At 35.9% G+C, this 19025-nt stretch overlaps 1 protein-coding gene across 2 annotated transcripts in view; it reads right to left on the bottom strand.

Annotated features, from left to right (window-relative positions):
• Positions 1-567: 567 nt before the first annotated feature.
• Positions 568-19025, bottom strand: part of Invadolysin (leishmanolysin-like peptidase, invadolysin) — a 690653-nt gene continuing 672195 nt past the window's right edge. For both annotated transcript variants that reach the window (XM_069818006.1, XM_069818007.1), the window contains exons 11-12: positions 9824-10110; positions 568-1165 (exon numbers count right to left, since the gene is read on the bottom strand). In XM_069818006.1, coding sequence (XP_069674107.1) covers positions 1001-1165; positions 9824-10110 — 452 coding nt within the window. In that variant the 3' untranslated portion in view covers positions 568-1000. The remainder of the gene's footprint in view (positions 1166-9823; positions 10111-19025) is intronic.

The following is a 19025-nucleotide window of genomic DNA, read 5'->3' as shown; positions in this document are numbered from 1 at the left end:
GTACATTGCTTTCCATAGTATGAGGCATGTTACAAGTCCCAACCTTGCTGGCAGATGACGTCACAAGCAGTGGGGAGTGTTTCTGGTGGCCAGTACCTTATATTCTACTTTCCTTGGTACACTCTGTGCCTTTTCCTATAGCAAAGCCATTTCACGTATTCAATAGCTACAGTGCTCCTAGCGGCAGAATTGGGAACTGAAGCACATAGCCACCAATAAGAGTGCATCATCTCACTTACAAAGGAAAATCAGACATCAGTGACATCAGTGGAAAGCAATAACAGTCTGAAATCAGGGTAATCATTTCGGGACACAGTATTTATTGCATGCCATAGGTCCCTCTGATCATGAATAAACATGAATAATGGCAAAACTCTACTGTATGTTCAGGCTGCCATTTCTCTCCATTCTCAACATTTTGGCAACGTATTTCACAATGATAGTGATATTTGAGGTTTCTGAGTAGGAAATGTGGGAATATATCGATTTCAAACCTCAACAGACCACAGTCTTCCATGCGCAACGAAATCTGAAAATGTAGCCCTATATCAAATAAGTTGAGACCAGTTGAGAAAAGCCAATAACTTACTGTCAAGCACTCATCATCATACATCAATCAACCAAACACGTTCTAGCTTCCTAAAATTTATACATAGATACAGCTTAACGTTCTTTCCAAAAGAAGTCATGGTAAGAATATTTGAGGGCATTCATCATACGAGTACTTTAAAATATTTCCACTCTGGCTAAGTTTGAACCAGCAAATCTCGGAACAATTACTACCAGAAACGGTAACAATTATACCACTAAGATCCACAATTTTAATCCTGTAACAAAGCATTTCATACGCAGCAGCGGGAATGCCACACGATATGTGCTGAAATTCTTGATGGGAAGGAAGAAGTAACAGAAGTAAAGAGCACTTGGAAAGAGACACTTTGGTTTTATTAACATAACAATCACAAGGAGCAACGTGGGTCCATGTCCCTCACACACAGCTTCAAGACCACCTAACCACTACTGCAGCCAGCAAGAGTATCACAGTGAGGGCCAGGGACGCCCTTGAATGCTGTGAGGCACACGTTAGTTCATCGTGATGATAAACTACAGTGGGCGGTGGTGCTGATTGTGGCTTGCAGCCATCATTCCTCTGCTGCAGCTCTGCCTGTAACAGACAACACAAAATAACTTTCAAATAATGACGTAAAATCTTGTGTGTGTGTGTGTGCGTGCGTGCGTGCGTGCGTGCGTGCGTGCGTGCGTACGACGTATATCAAATTATTTATTTCACTTCCCTCTTAAACTGTTATTTTATGTTTCTCTTAAAGACAGAAACTATTCATAGGCGGTAGGATGATAGCCATAATTTCAATTCATAATTTAATGTTCTTTTTAAATCAGAGATAACATTTAGAAATGACGAGGTGACAGGTATAATAATAATAATAATAATAATAATAATAATAATAATAAACCGTGGTGCTACAGCTCATGAAGGCCCCAGACCAACCAGCTGGCTGCTGGCCTCACACCCACATACCGAAGCTGAGGTGGACGATCATCGAACCAGAATGGAGGTATCATGAGGTTAGCACGATGATTCCCCCAGCCATTATAGCTGGCTTTCGAAACAGGATTTTGCTACCTATTGTAGCTCCCCAAGTGCATCACGATGCTGGGTGAGCATCGGTCCCATACACTGTCCCCAAGAGCATCACGGTGCTGGTGAGCATCGGTCCCATACACTGGCCGAAATTTCATGAGAAAATTTCTTCCCCCATGAGGACTCGAACCAGCGCACATTCCATAATGCAAGTCCTAGGCAGGATGCCTTAGGACAGCTATAATTACAATTCCTTATTTAAATTTAAATTTCCTCTTTAATTATGGAAATTATTCAAAGATGGCCAAATGGTGAAAGTAAATGTAATTCTTAATTTAATATCCTTTTAAGCTACAGTGGTTATTCAGGAACAATAAGGTGCAACTATATTACAGTTTTTACAATCGGATTTTATAATTTCAGATTTACAGAATATATGAATAACTTTTGTCGTAGAACTATGTCCTTCGATTGTAGGTGAGGGGTATGTACGAGTTTCGGATGTCCCAAATAGTGCACAATTTGAAATGCTTACTGCATGGAAACTATAAGGGTCCTTTCAGATGAGGCCACCTAGCAGTGCCACTAATGGCGTGTTTGAAGCATGAATGAGTGATTTTTTTTAGTTGGTTATTTAACGACGCTATATCAACTACTAGGTTATTTAGCGTCGATGGGATTGGTGATAGCGAGATGGTATTTGGAGAGATGAGGCCGAGGATTCATCACAGATTGATTACCTGGCATTCACCTTATGGTTGGGGAAAAACCTTGGAAAAAACTCAATCAGGTAATCAGTAGACATCGGATTTTTAGGCACTAAAAATTGCAGTTTTAGGCGCCTAAAATAAGCTCAAAATTTGTAAAATTAGGCTCTATTTTAATGAAAATAGGCATTTTAGGCACATCAAGGTATCATACTTATTTCTTCCACTGAAATTTCTAGTTATACACTAAAATACGCACAAAAAAGTATGTCTAAACATTAAAAAAGAATACTATATTATATTTATGAACAGAGCTGCACAAATTTAATATATTGAAACTAATGAAATAATGATTATGATATCAAGATTACTCATTTTAAGTTATTGAAATTCAGTTCCATGCTCAGACTTTATTATAATTATCTGCACAGTACACCACCAGAATTTTTTCTAAAGTCTCCACAGTTAACCTTTGCCTTTTGTCACTGAGAATCATTTTGAAAGCAGAAAAACTTCTTTCAACCGAAACTGATGTGAGAGGCGCAAATTTTAAATTAGGTACAATAGAAACATCAATACTTACTGGAACATTTACACTTTCCCCCGATATCACTCTTGATACTTTTTCCAACAATGAAAATCCTACATTCTTATTTAATACGTTGTCCCACTTATTTTTAACTTTTTTCCCAGTTTCGCCCAAAGCAGAATGTATGTTCACTTGAGCTTCCTTTACTATTGCTATTTGGCTACAAAGAGATTGTTTTTCACGTTCTAATTGTTCAATGCTTGCAGGTATGAAAGAAAAGTTTGATGTTATGTAGGCAATATCGTTTTTCACTCGTGAGTCATTCAGACAATCTTTCACTGCTTTCACACACGCTGCACTATCAGTTTCAGGTAATTTATCAATAACTGTGACCACTTCTTTAAAATACTTAGAATAATACACCACTGACTGAATCCAGGTTCCCCATTGTGTAACAACCAGCTGAGGTGGGAGTGGGATATCTGGAAAGTTCTCGCTGAATATTGAAATCCTGGATGGGGCTTTACAAAAACATTTTTTTGTGTTAGAAATAAACGAATTGACAAGAGGAAATTCATTCCGGATTGTTTCAGAAACCCTGTGAAGGCCATGTGCTAGACAGGTTACATGCGGAGGTTAGGATAAAATGTTTTAAGAAGTGGAGCTGCAGCAACCATGAATGAGGCAGCATCAGTACAAAACAACAGAACTTTAGAATCGTCTATATTACCTGAGTATAAAGACTGTAGGCCTTTATTTACAAAATAAGCAATGGCTTGGCTATTCACTTTCGAAAGTTCCTTAACACATACGAGGTGTGGAATCGAAGGTCCATCAGGACTAAGTTTTCCTACTACCATATTTGCTATATACCTATTCATAGGATCTGAGGTTTCATCCACAGAGACCCATATGTAAGAATCACCTATATCCTCCCGAATGGAAGCTAAAGTTTCATTGTATATTCTGTCTAAGTAATTTTTTCTTAGGGTCGACTCAGGTGGGATATTTTGTTTGTAGTATTTTTGTAAAAACTGTCTTAAAACCGGATTTTCAATTGCATTCCAGGGAATGTTAGCAGCAACAAACGCTCTAGTTAAATCAGCATAGAAATTTCTGCTGAGATTGGATGAAGTAGGCTGTGTTAGTAAAGTTTGTTGCAGTTGATTTTTCTGCTGAGCTTTAGCCTTATGAGCCACTCCTTGCACATGCTGCTTTAGGTGGCACTTCTTTTCTTGCGAAATCTAAAAGTGTAAAGTAAACTGAATTAAAATAAAATCCTAATTGTTGTATTGCCGTATTTCTATCACAAAGTTAGTGGGTTCGAACAATCAACATTTTAATGACCTGCAAATACTTTAACTATCGGAATTTAAAAGGTTAAAGTGTAGTGGTCTTAAAAAGAATTATACATCAGGATAGCTCAGTCAATGTATAAATATTATAGGCCTACTCATTAAAATTAATAGAATTTATATATTTCAACTATTGTTACATACCTGTTTGCTACAAATCTTGCAGAATATTATTTTTCCATCATAAGTGAATTCTGAATATTCTGTTAGCCATTGCCGGATCAATGTAGATTTTGCACTTATATTTTTCGGCATTATCGCGTTAAACTTCACAGGAAAACGTCTTACCGCTCAAAACGTCTCAACACAAATAAGGTGAGGGAAAGAGCAACTGTTAACGAGCATTCAAATGAATCGTTGTTATTGAGATTCAATTGGACAAAAATACAAAGTTCCACTTATTGTTGCATTTCCTGGTAGTGTTAACACTAGGAGGGCCATTCTTTTAAATATTTTGTAACGGTTTACCCTACTAATTCGCAGTTTTACGACTTTTCATAAATGTTTCAAAAACACTCTTTCTCCAAAAATTGTGATTTTATGACACTCTGAAGGGCAGTAAGGCTAATCGGTTTCAGACCGAAAACAGTCATTTTTATAGTATAGTATATATCTGAATCGGTAGCAGCACATGTTGTGATTGTTGCCTGCTTCAAAACTAAGGTTGGTTCTTTGTCGGCATTTATGCCTCCAAACATGTTAAATTCGGTGAAATCTATTGCGAGTGTCGTGAGATTCAAAACATTTTGTTTCCTTTATCAACGGTTTCAAGGCCGGTGTGAAGCAAACTTTCCACTTTTTTAATGCCTTAAATTTCGCAGTGAATGCATGTATAAATTATAAAAAGTAAGAGTAAAATGCGAAACTTTACAGTGAGTTAGGCATTTTTAGGCGAATATTAACAAATTAGGCTCTAATAACCGTTTTAGGGCATTTTAGGGCACTATAAAACTCTTTGAATACCTTTCAATTTCCATGAAACACAAATATTAATAATTATTTTTACTTTTCTCCTAAAGAAACAAAATAGGCATTTGCCCTAGAATCCGATGTCTGGTGATAATTTATAGTGTCAATGAAATGTGTTATATAGTGTCAGTGAAATGTGTTCTAAAGTGTCAGTGAAATGTGTCATAGTGCCAGTACAGTGAGTGAGATGAGAGTAAAGTAAAAGATTATTAACAATACCAATGTGAAATTTATGTAAGGTCTTATATCAGGGTTGGGCATCGGGAGCAGATCCAGACTCTAAACGGGGATGCTTAATATTCATCTGTCACTGAATCAATGCTGCGCAGTGTTCAATGGGGAAGAAAGGGGACGAAGAGAAATCATATGGCTCCCAGTGAGAGGGTAGAATCCGCTCCTGCTGCTCGGCCCTGGTCTATATATATATGTGGATTGTAATGTAAAATTAGGTTCACTTATTAATTAGGTTATTTTATATATTATTATTAATTGTAATTATTGTATATAATTGTATTGTGTACATAACTGTATTGTGTATCTAATTGTATTATGTATTGTAATTTTATTGTGTATTGTTTATATTGTTTGTACCATTGCCACTGGGTGGTTACCCACTTGTAGTGTAAATAAATACATACATACAAATATTTGTTGTCATTTCCATCACATACTTGTGTGAGAGTATCGGTACCATTTTCTGTTCTGGTCTTGTTTAAGATTCTATAGAGCATAGTGCATGGATATTTAAAGTTTTATAAATATCACTGTAGCTTTAAAGGAACATTATTATAGATTTTAAATTGCAATTATGATCTCTAAATAGGTCCTGTAGTATAAAAGAGACATTGCATAATATAGAATTATAATTACAATAACTGAAGCGGTTAGAAGCAAAGGGGTGTAAGTGACATGCCCCCCCCCCCCCAAATTAAGTGCATCCAGGGTAAAATAAATCATTTAAAATTTCAGTGGTAAAGAGATATATCTTTTAACCACATCACACATTAATATTTAAAATTAAAACTTCACGAAATTTTTGAAAGCTTAGTAACTTTTAATCACATTTTCTCGAAAATAACTTAAGTGCACTTACACTCCTTTGCTTCTGACTGCCTCAATTATCATCTCATCTCTAAATAGTTTCATTTAACAAAAACTAAATCAAATTATTGCAAAAGGAAAAGTGTAAAAATTTCCGGAACATAGCTGTGGTGTAATCCAGTGGTTCCAACCTTTTAAATGTCGCAAACTCTTCAAGCACATATTTCATTTTGTTGTAAGTGGCATGGTTGATGTCTTGGATGTGAAAAATTAAACTTTTTGTATTTTGAATACCATTGTGTTTTGAATTTCCTGTTCACATTACAATCCTTCTGAATTATATTTAAATTGAGAATAGGTTGAGTAGGTAGCTGTGCTATGCATGTGCATGTTACTTGATCCACATGCCTGAAACCAGCCGAATGGCATACCTGAAGATGCAGTGTTAAGACGTGTCTCCTTCTCTCCTTAAACAAGTCCAGTCATTGAATATTGTAGAAGAGCGCAACGCCAGCAAGCAAGCTGTCTTACAATAATGAAGCCATGTTTACTGATCGATGTAAATAGTAACTTCGTAACTCCAAATATTAATATAGCATAGAATTTCAATTATTATAAACACAGATAAAGTTAGGTGGTCACTTTCTCAATGTCTCATGACCAGACATCGGATTCTAGGGCAAATGCCTATTTTGTTTCTTTAGGAGAAAAGTAAAAATAATTATTAATATTTGTGTTTCATGGAAATTGAAAGGTATTCAAAGAGTTTTATAGTGCCCTAAAATGCCCTAAAACGGTTATTAGAGCCTAATTTGTTAATATTCGCCTAAAAATGCCTAACTCACTGTAAAGTTTCGCATTTTACTCTTACTTTTTATAATTTATACATGCATTCACTGCGAAATTTAAGGCATTAAAAAAGTGGAAAGTTTGCTTCACACCGGCCTTGAAACCGTTGATAAAGGAAACAAAATGTTTTGAATCTCACGACACTCGCAATAGATTTCACCGAATTTAACATGTTTGGAGGCATAAATGCCGACAAAGAACCAACCTTAGTTTTGAAGCAGGCAACAATCACAACATGTGCTGCTACCGATTCAGAGATATACTATACTATAAAAATGACTGTTTTCGGTCTGAAACCGATTAGCCTTACTGCCCTTCAGAGTGTCATAAAATCACAATTTTTGGAGAAAGAGTGTTTTTGAAACATTTATGAAAAGTCGTAAAACTGCGAATTAGTAGGGTAAACCGTTACAAAATATTTAAAAGAATGGCCCTCCTAGTGTTAACACTACCAGGAAATGCAACAATAAGTGGAACTTTGTATTTTTGTCCAATTGAATCTCAATAACAACGATTCATTTGAATGCTTGTTAACAGTTGCTCTTTCCCTCACCTTATTTGTGTTGAGACGTTTTGAGCGGTAGGACGTTTTCCTGTGAAGTTTAACGCGATAATGCTGAAAAATATAAGTGCAAAATCTACATTGATCCGGCAACAGCTAACAGAATATTCAGAATTCACTTATGATGGAAAAATAATATTCTGCAAGATTTGTAGCAAACAGGTATGTAACAATAGTTGAAATATATAAATTCTATTAATTTTAATGAGTAGGCCTATAATATTTATACATTGACTGAGCTATCCTGATGTATAATTCTTTTTAAGACCACTACACTTTAACCTTTTAAATTCCGATAGTTAAAGTATTTGCAAGTCATTAAAATTTTGATTGTTCGAACCCACTAACTTTGTGATAGAAATACGGCAATACAACAATTAGGATTTTATTTTAATTCAGTTTACTTTACACTTTTAGATTTCGCAAGAAAAGAAGTGCCACCTAAAGCAGCATGTGCAAGGAGCGGCTCATAAGGCTAAAGCTCAGCAGAAAAATCAACTGCAACAAACTTTACTAACACAGCCTACTTCATCCAATCTCAGCAGAAATTTCTATGCTGATTTAACTAGAGCGTTTGTTGCTGCTAACATTCCCTGGAATGCAATTGAAAATCCGGTTTTAAGACAGTTTTTACAAAAATACTACAAACAAAATATCCCACCTGAGTCGACCCTAAGAAAAAATTACTTAGACAGAATATACAATGAAACTTTAGCTTCCATTCGGGAGGATATAGGTGATTCTTACATATGGGTCTCTGTGGATGAAACCTCAGATCCTATGAATAGGTATATAGCAAATATGGTAGTAGGAAAACTTAGTCCTGATGGACCTTCGATTCCACACCTCGTATGTGTTAAGGAACTTTCGAAAGTGAATAGCCAAGCCATTGGTTATTTTGTAAATAAAGGCCTACAGTCTTTATACTCAGGTAATATAGACGATTCTAAAGTTCTGTTGTTTTGTACTGATGCTGCCTCATTCATGGTTGCTGCAGCTCCACTTCTTAAAACATTTTATCCTAACCTCACGCATGTAACCTGTCTAGCACATGGCCTTCACAGGGTTTCTGAAACAATCCGGAATGAATTTCCTCTTGTCAATTCGTTTATTTCTAACACAAAAAAATGTTTTTGTAAAGCCCCATCCAGGATTTCAATATTCAGAGAGAACTTTCCAGATATCCCACTCCCACCTCAGCTGGTTGTTACACAATGGGGAACCTGGATTCAGTCAGTGGTGTATTATTCTAAGTATTTTAAAGAAGTGGTCACAGTTATTGATAAATTACCTGAAACTGATAGTGCAGCGTGTGTGAAAGCAGTGAAAGATTGTCTGAATGACTCACGAGTGAAAAACGATATTGCCTACATAACATCAAACTTTTCTTTCATACCTGCAAGCATTGAACAATTAGAACGTGAAAAACAATCTCTTTGTAGCCAAATAGCAATAGTAAAGGAAGCTCAAGTGAACATACATTCTGCTTTGGGCGAAACTGGGAAAAAAGTTAAAAATAAGTGGGACAACGTATTAAATAAGAATGTAGGATTTTCATTGTTGGAAAAAGTATCAAGAGTGATATCGGGGGAAAGTGTAAATGTTCCAGTAAGTATTGATGTTTCTATTGTACCTAATTTAAAATTTGCGCCTCTCACATCAGTTTCGGTTGAAAGAAGTTTTTCTGCTTTCAAAATGATTCTCAGTGACAAAAGGCAAAGGTTAACTGTGGAGACTTTAGAAAAAATTCTGGTGGTGTACTGTGCAGATAATTATAATAAAGTCTGAGCATGGAACTGAATTTCAATAACTTAAAATGAGTAATCTTGATATCAATAATCATTATTTCATTAGTTTCAATATATTAAATTTGTGCAGCTCTGTTCATAAATATAATATAGTATTCTTTTTTAATGTTTAGACATACTTTTTTGTGCGTATTTTAGTGTATAACTAGAAATTTCAGTGGAAGAAATAAGTATGATACCTTGATGTGCCTAAAATGCCTATTTTCATTAAAATAGAGCCTAATTTTACAAATTTTGAGCTTATTTTAGGCGCCTAAAACTGCAATTTTTAGTGCCTAAAAATCCGATGTCTACGTCATGACACATTTCGCCCCTGATACAGAACTATGACAAATAGCAGCTACAGAGTTTAATAAAAGTTTAAATAAAAAATTTAAGTAAAATGGTGTTGAAGGCTGACCTGGCAGAGCTCCTCGCAGGGGGGACAGACGAGAGCACCTTTATGCAGCCAGCCATTGGAGATGATGCGCACAGCCAGCTCCTGGCCGTGGTAGTAGCATGTATATGTATAGTTGGCCACAACAATGTGCAAGCGACCTTGCTGGCATATAAACTGGTAGCAGCCTGAGCCCCAGTGCTGCCACTGCCGCACCTGGCGGCATGACCGCTCCTCCCACATCTGGTTGGTGTGATCGAAGCAACGAGAGCTGCTGCCATACTGCTCCAGAGCAAAGTTCTTCTCCCGATCTGTAACAATCAAGAAGTCAATCAGTCACACCATATGGCTTATTCGAAATTACGAAATAGTTATCACTACAGCTTCTCTACAGCTATTTTTAATTAATTATATGACAATAATGATATGGAACTGTGAAACTCATAGCATCTGTAATAGGTATCAGTAAGAAATTTTCATACCATTTTTACTCAGAGAGGGGCAGTGTAGGACATTTGCTCCTTCCCTGAGTTAAAATATTAAAAAAATAGTAATTCAGTAATACTACTAGAGGAACAAATGTGATAATTGTACTTTTAACACTAAAATATTCCACATTTATAAACGTTTAAGATATGCTGACCAGATGTTTTATGGTCCAGCAGGGGACATCGGCAATTTCAAGAAAAATCACAAATGCTTATCTAGTCACTCTCCATTGAAATGTTGCAGAAAATACATGTAACATGTAACAATGATAGAACTTTGCACACTAAATGTGTAGAGTGTCTTAACCTTTTGAAAAAGAGGCATAAACACACGTAACTCCTATACATAATTATAGCCGTTAAGAATTAAATTTCAGTACTGTAGCACACATGGAAATTTTTCACAAAATATTGTACACACTGAACCCTAAGACACACATTTTACAAGTACTTGTCTGAAGAATATATCTTTTTAAGAAAGTGTTTATTCCCATACAGCTTCACACTAAGTACTTCACATGAGAAATAAAATTTTGTTTTCACTTGTAACAAAGCTTTAACTGTTTCAATTTTCATTCTTGACTTTTCATCAGTCCAGATTGAGTTCATTGTGGAGAAAAGTCTTTCAACTGATGAATACTGACTGAAAGACACATGATTAATGACACTATTTTGAGAAGATTTTCAAATGTAATGTAATTTTTTTTTTTGAAATGTTCAAAAACATCATACCACTTTTCACCTGTTGGTTTGTCACAAAACTCCTCATTTTTTTTAACTACTTAAAAATGGACGCAGTTTCTAACGCTTCCTTGCAACGCAAATGAAGATTAAGATGCTATGTTCTTCTCAAAGAGTGCAGAATATCTCATATTGTGCTCGCTGGTTCTTCTGTCTCATACTGAGAACCATTCGGAAATGTACATGTATGGCAGCAGTTTCATCATGATACTTAAATATTTACGTGTAAAATGTTATTGAAACAAAATCAAAACTTCGGGGACAAAAACGGGGACATTTGCTCCCTGGGGACAGAAGCTCAAAACAAGGGACTGTCCCCAGAAATCGGGGGTGTCTCTCTAGCCTAGTTTAAGAAATGAAAATACGAGATTTGTTGGGGCTAATCCAGGAAATTGTTTATAGCAATGGATATAATCTGGCAATGCTTTTTTCCCATTATGAATGCATCAAAGAATCTGGTGATTCAATCCATTGCATAATTAAATGCTAATATTTTCAGCGTATAAAATAAATTTATGACGACTATATCACACTCCTAGACGGAAATTGACAATAGTTTCTTTTTTTGCAATTATTTAGAGCAACCAAATCCGTGTCTTTCGGAATTTGTGATAGTGAGAGGGAAGTGGAAAAGGAAGAGGAGTACGTCAAGGATGCCCTTATCACTTTCCCTGTTCAACATCTACTTTGACGTTTAGTGAAGACCTGTTTTCACAACATGAGAGGGTTGATAGCAGAAGGAAGAAGAATAAAATATACATACTAGGTTCAAAAAGTTCCCGGAATTTGCTAGTATCATAGAAACAACGTACCTTAAACACTATTCTACAGCATTCCTTTCAAAATAGTTGCCTTCCGCAACAACACACTTTTGCCAACGCGTGTAGAGTTCCTGGAAGCAGGCCTGAAAGCCATTTTGTGAAACCCATCTTAGTGCTCTCGTTGCGTTTGCGATAACCTCTTCAGCATTGAATCTCCGTCCTTTCAGATGTCTTTTCAGACGGGGAAACAGAAAGTAATCAGGTGGTGAGAGATCAGGAGAGTATATGGTGGGTGATCCAAAGCAGTTATGTTGTGCATGGCAAGAAAATTCTTTACAATAATTGCGCAATGAGCAGGTGCATTGTCATGCATAAGGAACCAGTTTTCTGGAAGTTTCCTTCTCACTGCGTCCCGGAGGTGGTGGAGGATTTCTACATACAATTCTTTCATTACAGTACGACCTTCTGGAATGAACTCATGGTGGATGAGACCCTGAGAGTCGAAGAAAACTTCCAACATAACTTTGCCTTTGGAAGTGTCCCTAGGAAATTTTTGCTTCCGAGGAGATGTTTTCGATTTCCACTCAGATGACTGTCATTTAGGGACTGGGTCGTACAAGCAGCACCAAGTTTCATCACCAGCAATAATTTTGTTTAAGAAATCATCATCTTCAACAGCCATACTGATCATGTCCCCAGCAAGAGTCATTCTTGTTTCTTTCTGTTCTGCCGACAACATTTTCGGAACTAACTTCTGAGACACGTAATGCATATTGAGATACTTGTGAAGAACACTGTGTACACTTCCGACTGATATTCCGACCTCTGCTGCTATCTCTTTTATGTTTTACGTCGGTCGTCCCTAACAACATTATGCACACACTGAGCGATTGCTTCATTTGTTGCAGTTGTTGGTCGGCCGCTGCGTACGTCATCTTTGATGCTATCGCAGCCACCAGAAAAGTGTTTATGCCAGGCATACACTTGAGTTTTTTTCATTGCTGCTTCGCCATATGCTTCTTCCAACAATCTTAATGTCTCTGCAGGAGTTTTGTGTAACAAAACACAGAACTTGATGTTTGTACGTTGCTCTGTGGACATAATTACAAAATGCGACGAACAAACAAAACACTATGATAAACAATTGCCTACAACTCAAAACCATCAATTGCCATTATCAACAAACTTTAAGGAAATGACATCATGAATGTTACCAACAAAACAAATGTATAATATCCCTTGTTATATATTAATACGAAAAATGGTGGTAAAATTCCGGGAACTTTTTGAACCCAGTAGTATAAGATTTCCTGATGATATGGTGTTGTTAGCAGAACAGGAGATGATAGTAAGGGATATACTACTGGAACAAAATAATAGGTGTGAGCAATATGGGATGAAGATAAATGCAAATAAGACGAAGACCATGGTTATCGGAAGAAAATAAAGAAGGTAAACGTGCGAATTCGAAATGAGCAGTAGAACAAGTAGACAGCTTCAAATACTTGGGGTGCACTCACTATAAGTAGAAACATAAACTGCTGCCAGGAAGTTAAAAGGAGGATAGCAATGGCAAAGGAAGCTTAATAGAAAAAAGGAGCATCTTGTGCGGATCTCTGGAAAAAGAACTAAGGAAGAGACTAGTGAAGTGCTTTGTGTGGAGCATGTCATTGTATGGGGCAGAAACATGGACATTACGACGAAATGAAGGAAAAAACTAGAAGCACTTGAAATGTGGATATGAAGAAGAATGGAGAATGTGAAGTGGACAGAAAGAATAAGAACTAAAGCTGTGCTAGGAAGAGTGATTGAAGAAAGAATAATGGTGAAACTAATCAGGAAGAGAAAAAGAAATTGGCTGGATCACTGGCTAAGAAGAATTTCCTACTGAGGGATATACTGGAAGAAATGGTGAATGGGAGAAAAATTACTTTACACTTTAAGTTTCCCCAGAGAAAAAATCACAGCAACTGAGATCAGGGGGTCTATGGCAGGGTTGCCAAATAAAGGAATCGCAACCGTCATACCAACTTATGAAAATTGTCGTACATTTCTCAGCTTCCTAATATATATAATTCTAGTCCATCACTGTGTACCAATGGTTAGCATCTCTGACTGTGAAACAAGCGGGCCAGGGTTCAAGTCCTGGTTGAGACAAGTTACCTGGTTGAGTTGTTTTGGGATTTTCCCTCAACCCATTAAGAGCAAAGCTGGATAACAGTTTGGCGCTGAAGTCATTTCACTGGCATCACCTTCATGTCATTGATGCCAGATAACCATCGCAGTTGATAAAGAATCGTAAAATAAACTTATATATATATATATATATATATGTCTACTAATAAATTTTAGTTTCAATTAAGAATATTACTAATTATTGTTCACATCCACAATGGCATTTAGCATTGAAACAAATCACCACCCATTTCTTCATTGCCGTAAAATGTCCACAGTGATATTTGGTTAGAAACAACTTTGTTATATTTAACGTCGGCAGAAATTTGATCTTGGCTGGAGAGGCGGCAGATATTTTAATTTCAATCAATGTGGAGGCTGAAAATTATATCAAATTAATTAATTCGTCTACAGTTGACTCAAACCCAACACCTCTATAATGTCGGCACATTTAGACTGCTGTACTATTTCATAGAACAAACAAGGAAGTTAATAAAATTTAGCCTGTGTTACGTCGATATAACCGCGCCCTATTCGTGAAACCTAAGAGCTCAAGATGACAAACTGTGATTTGCATGGCAAGCATAGTTATCAGATCGATTTTCAAAGGATTTCCCCCCTCCTTAAAAGCATGTTTCATATTAGTCCAGGATATATACTGAATGAAGAAAACTTGTCTCAAAGGGATGAATTAACCATCAATTTTATTTTAATTATAAACCAGCATAGTAAGTTCCAAAATAATCTTTTCCTTCAGTGAAATAGTAGTAGAAAATTACGAACGACATATAGTGCGGTCGTACCTCGTACAATTTGTCAAAAGTCGTATGCATACGACTATAGTCGTATGTATGACAACCCTGGAGGGGGCCACAAACCTCTGTTTATTATCTGATCTTTGAAAACTTCCTTTATGGTGTCCATTGAACGTTCGGCAGTATGTGGGGTAGCACTGTCCTACTGAAAATAACCGTATTGTTTTTCTTCGTCTGTAAGTTGGCTGAAAAATGGAGGTAGTACTGTATTCACATACATATATTCAAAGTTGTGTTATAAAATATTGGCCCGATTATTTATTCGTCTCACACTAATCACACACCAAACCCCTACTTTATCACTGTGCACTGGGACTTGCTGTACAATATGCGGATTTTCATCACTCCAATATCACATATATCGAGAACTGACATGACTATTGAGATAAAACCATGCCTCAACAGTCCTAAACATTAACTATGGATCAAGGTGTGCATTGTAAACATTTTCAAAAAACCAATTGCAGAACCGTATTCTAGGGGAAAAAACTGTTTGCTTGATTTCTTGCACGAACCTTATTTTAGACTATGTGGTCGGAATTTAATTAGCTGGGTTGCTTTGTGAGCTGACCCACAGGATATGTTTGTTCCTTGAGCTAGGCTATGAAGAGATTTCTTTGGACTTAATTGAAGGGTTCAGAGCCATAGTAGGCCAAGCGCCATTTATTAAAAACGGAGAAAGCAAGAGTTAAAGTTAAGTAAATATCATAATTTAATGAAGATTTACATATCATTTAATTTTAATGTGCATATGTTTCGTTAAATTATGGTAATCACTTAATTTTAACTCTTGTTTTCTATGGTTTTAATAAATGGTGCTCGGCCCACTATGGCTCTGAACTCTTCAATTCTAATCACACTTTAATATCTTCAAATTTTCTGCAGTTAAAACATGTTGTTTACGCTCCCTAGGCATGTCACAAATTGAAACGCCACTTTTTCATTAACTTCGAAACATAAGACTTGTTGAATTGATAAATTTGCACACAAATCTACGAATGCATTTGTTGTAATTATTTTTCTTTACATAATACTCCACTAGATAAATTCGTTCTCCAGTAGTATAAGTCAGCTTCTCACAAAATACATGTATGTACACTGCAGACGATCATTTTCAGTAGTATTTGTTTGTTAAGTACGCAATATTTTGTATTTGAAATCCAACAAAGGCACACAGCACGCAACCAGTGATGTTACTATCAGTGAATGTGTGCCATGCAGCCACTATTCTCAGCATTCCACATAAAATGAACTATCTGTACTGTAAGACATGCTTAGGTATAATAACGTGCTAAATTATAGTTATGAGTGGATTTTACAAATAGTCTTCTTGTACTAATTTCCAAATTTCTAAAAATATTTTGCTAGTATCACTTATGGGAAAGAGAATATTTAGGCCCTACCTGCAATAGCATTTTCAAAAATAAAATTGTAAATTTTAGATAGACTAATTTTTATTCTTTAGCTCCACAGTCAATCACATGAAACAAATTTTATGTGTGAAAGCGAGAACACTATTTGGCTTAAATCTTTTTTTTTTAATGGACAAGTTAACCCCAGCAGTTAAGTTCACATCAGTTTATGGTATGAAAAATAATTCATTTCAGAGAAAATAGGGAGGCAATTGGCTGCACAATATGCCCTATAGGGCCTTCCTTAAAAAAACTGCCCCCCCTCCCAAGCAAATACTGAAATGACGCCCCTGTTTCTACTTGCCAGCTTCAGAGAGCTGTCGGAATGTGAAACCCATAGCATATCATAGATGTCACTTCCTCCTCTCCCCCTTGATCATTATCTTAAAGTTTCAGGTTATGTTTATGACCCTTGCCTTTTTAAAAAGTATTGGTATTGTATGAAATATTGGATAGATAATATATTATATAGGTCATTCATTATCTCGTGGAGCCAAATGGATGCATGCGCTGTAGCCCAGAGTAAGGATCTTATGGTGGAGGTAAGTGAGGTAGCTAGCTGCAAGTGGAAGCACAGTGACGGAAGGAAACTTTTTTGGTCCATCTTGTTCTTCCCCTTGCATACAAAGTAGGTTTCACGAGATAACGAATGGCCTGTATCTTGCAATCTCTTTGCTAATAGTAGAAAAGTCAGAAAGATTGTGGTCACTGAATCGAGAAGTGAGAATGTATTTGAGCTTATTTGACAAGATAATTAAGAGCTATTATTTTTGTTGCTGGTGCCATCTTTGTCGTTGTCATCATTGTCATTCAGATCAGGTGGTTGAGATGTTCGTGAAGAAAGTGTGGGGTTCGAGTTGGTTTGAGGTTTTTTTATGTAGGTAATTACAGAAGTGGAGAATATAAAGATTGTTATATAATTCGGTAAGTATTAGTATGTAGTAGTTTGATCCAGTAATAGTTGTACACAGTGATGTCATTCCAGTTTTTTAACAACTGATTGACTTTTGAAACTCTTTGTTTAAGGGGTTAGGTACAGCTTACAGCAGTAAAATTTTGGAAATATTCAAACAATTTTTCCTCCATTACTGTATCTTTTACAATAATGAAAATTACTATGTGTAAAACACTGTCCTTCTGCTATATGATAAAAATATTTTTACGACTAAAACAAATTATTTATGTATATATATATTTTTTTTTTCAAAATTCAAAATGGTGGCAGTTCAATGTGCAGTGATGAAGCGTTTCCCTCATAACTCAAAAACTATCCAACATTCTGCGATGAATTTTTTTGTGTGTATTTATGCATGTCATGTCTACAATGTGATGCAAAATCACTTCTCTACCTTTGATAGATTGTCTGATAAAAAATAAATTCATTTTAAAAAATGGTCAAATATCAGTATTTTCTTCTAACACAAAATAAAAAAAAAAAAAATATTGTTTATTAAGGAATGTAGTTGAAAGAGCATCCTATTGTAAACATGAGTTTCAGCAATAAAATAAAAGAGAGAGAACTTAAAAAAGTTAACAAGTTTATGAATTGTAAGGGAAACGCTTCATCACTGCACAGTAAACTGCCACCATTCTGAATTTTGAAAAAAAAAAAAAATAATAATAATTTTTTTTTAATCGTAAAAATATTTTTTTTCATATAGTAGAAGTACAGTATTTTACACATACTAATTTTCATTATTGTACAAGATACAGTAATGGAGGAAAAACATGTTGAATGTTTCCAAAAATTTTACTGTTGTGAGCTGTACATAAATATACCCCTTAGTTTTGAACACTCTTGTAGGTGTTCATAGTCCATTCTTGAGCCTTGTTGTTGACATAGGGTACACTCATCTGTTACATACAGTATACTTCAAGTTTGTAGAATTGGACAACTAAGTTATCATGTCCCGAGTTTAAACGAAATATAGCTTTGGTCTAGGTCTATGACAGTTGTTGCAGATTTTATTGATGCTTGCCCAAGTCTTCCCTTATGCTTGTTGACTAACTTGATTTTCTACAAGTCTGATTAGCTTTCTTACTTCTGTGATTGTGGTTACTGGGTTCTTATTTGAAGCTATTGCTTGTATGGCAGTTTTGGAGTCTACTAAGGAAACTGCTTTGTTATACTTGTTTATTCTGTAGTTGAACTGTTCTAAGGCAAGCTTTATAGCTTCCAGTTCAGCAACAAAATTTATCTTGTACTGACCAACCGCTAAATAATGAGAGAAGAGGAATGAGTAAACTCCTGCTGCTGCATTATCTGCTTCTTTCTGCAATGAGTCATCTGTGTATATACGTAATCAGTTTGTTAAAGGATATCTTTCTTCTATTGTTAGTAGTGATATATGTGTTTCAGCTCTTCAACTGAGAGTTCGTCTTTTTTCACTTTATCAGTTAAATTTAGGTGGATATTATATGCGTGGTATGAGAGTGGACATAATGGTAGTAATATTAATTCTACCTCTGTGGAAATATTTAGTTTTTGTTCTTCTCTTATGGGTTTGAACCATGTTGTATCTTGTAGAGATTTGATTTTGAGGTAGGTTATTGCTGCTTGTTGTTTTATTTCTTTTATATTGTTGTTGTTTAGTCAATTGCCCGAAGACAGGTTTAAACCTCATAAGTGACACCAATAAGGCATCACTCATAAGGCAATGAAGCAAGGAGATAATGGGATAGGCTGGCCAGTTACACTAATCAGACTTCAGATGTATATAAGCAATTGTTCTTCCTCTGACACTTATCTTCAAGTGAGTTGAAATTTTGGTTGTATGTACATTTCTTCTTCTTATGTACTGTTGTCACGCCAGGAGAAGGCGGCTGAAGTACTT

The sequence above is a fragment of the Periplaneta americana genome, chromosome 2 (assembly GCF_040183065.1).
Source record: "Periplaneta americana isolate PAMFEO1 chromosome 2, P.americana_PAMFEO1_priV1, whole genome shotgun sequence".
Classification (NCBI taxonomy): Eukaryota; Metazoa; Arthropoda; class Insecta; order Blattodea; family Blattidae; genus Periplaneta; species Periplaneta americana.
This window is presented reverse-complemented; position numbering and strand designations above follow the sequence as displayed.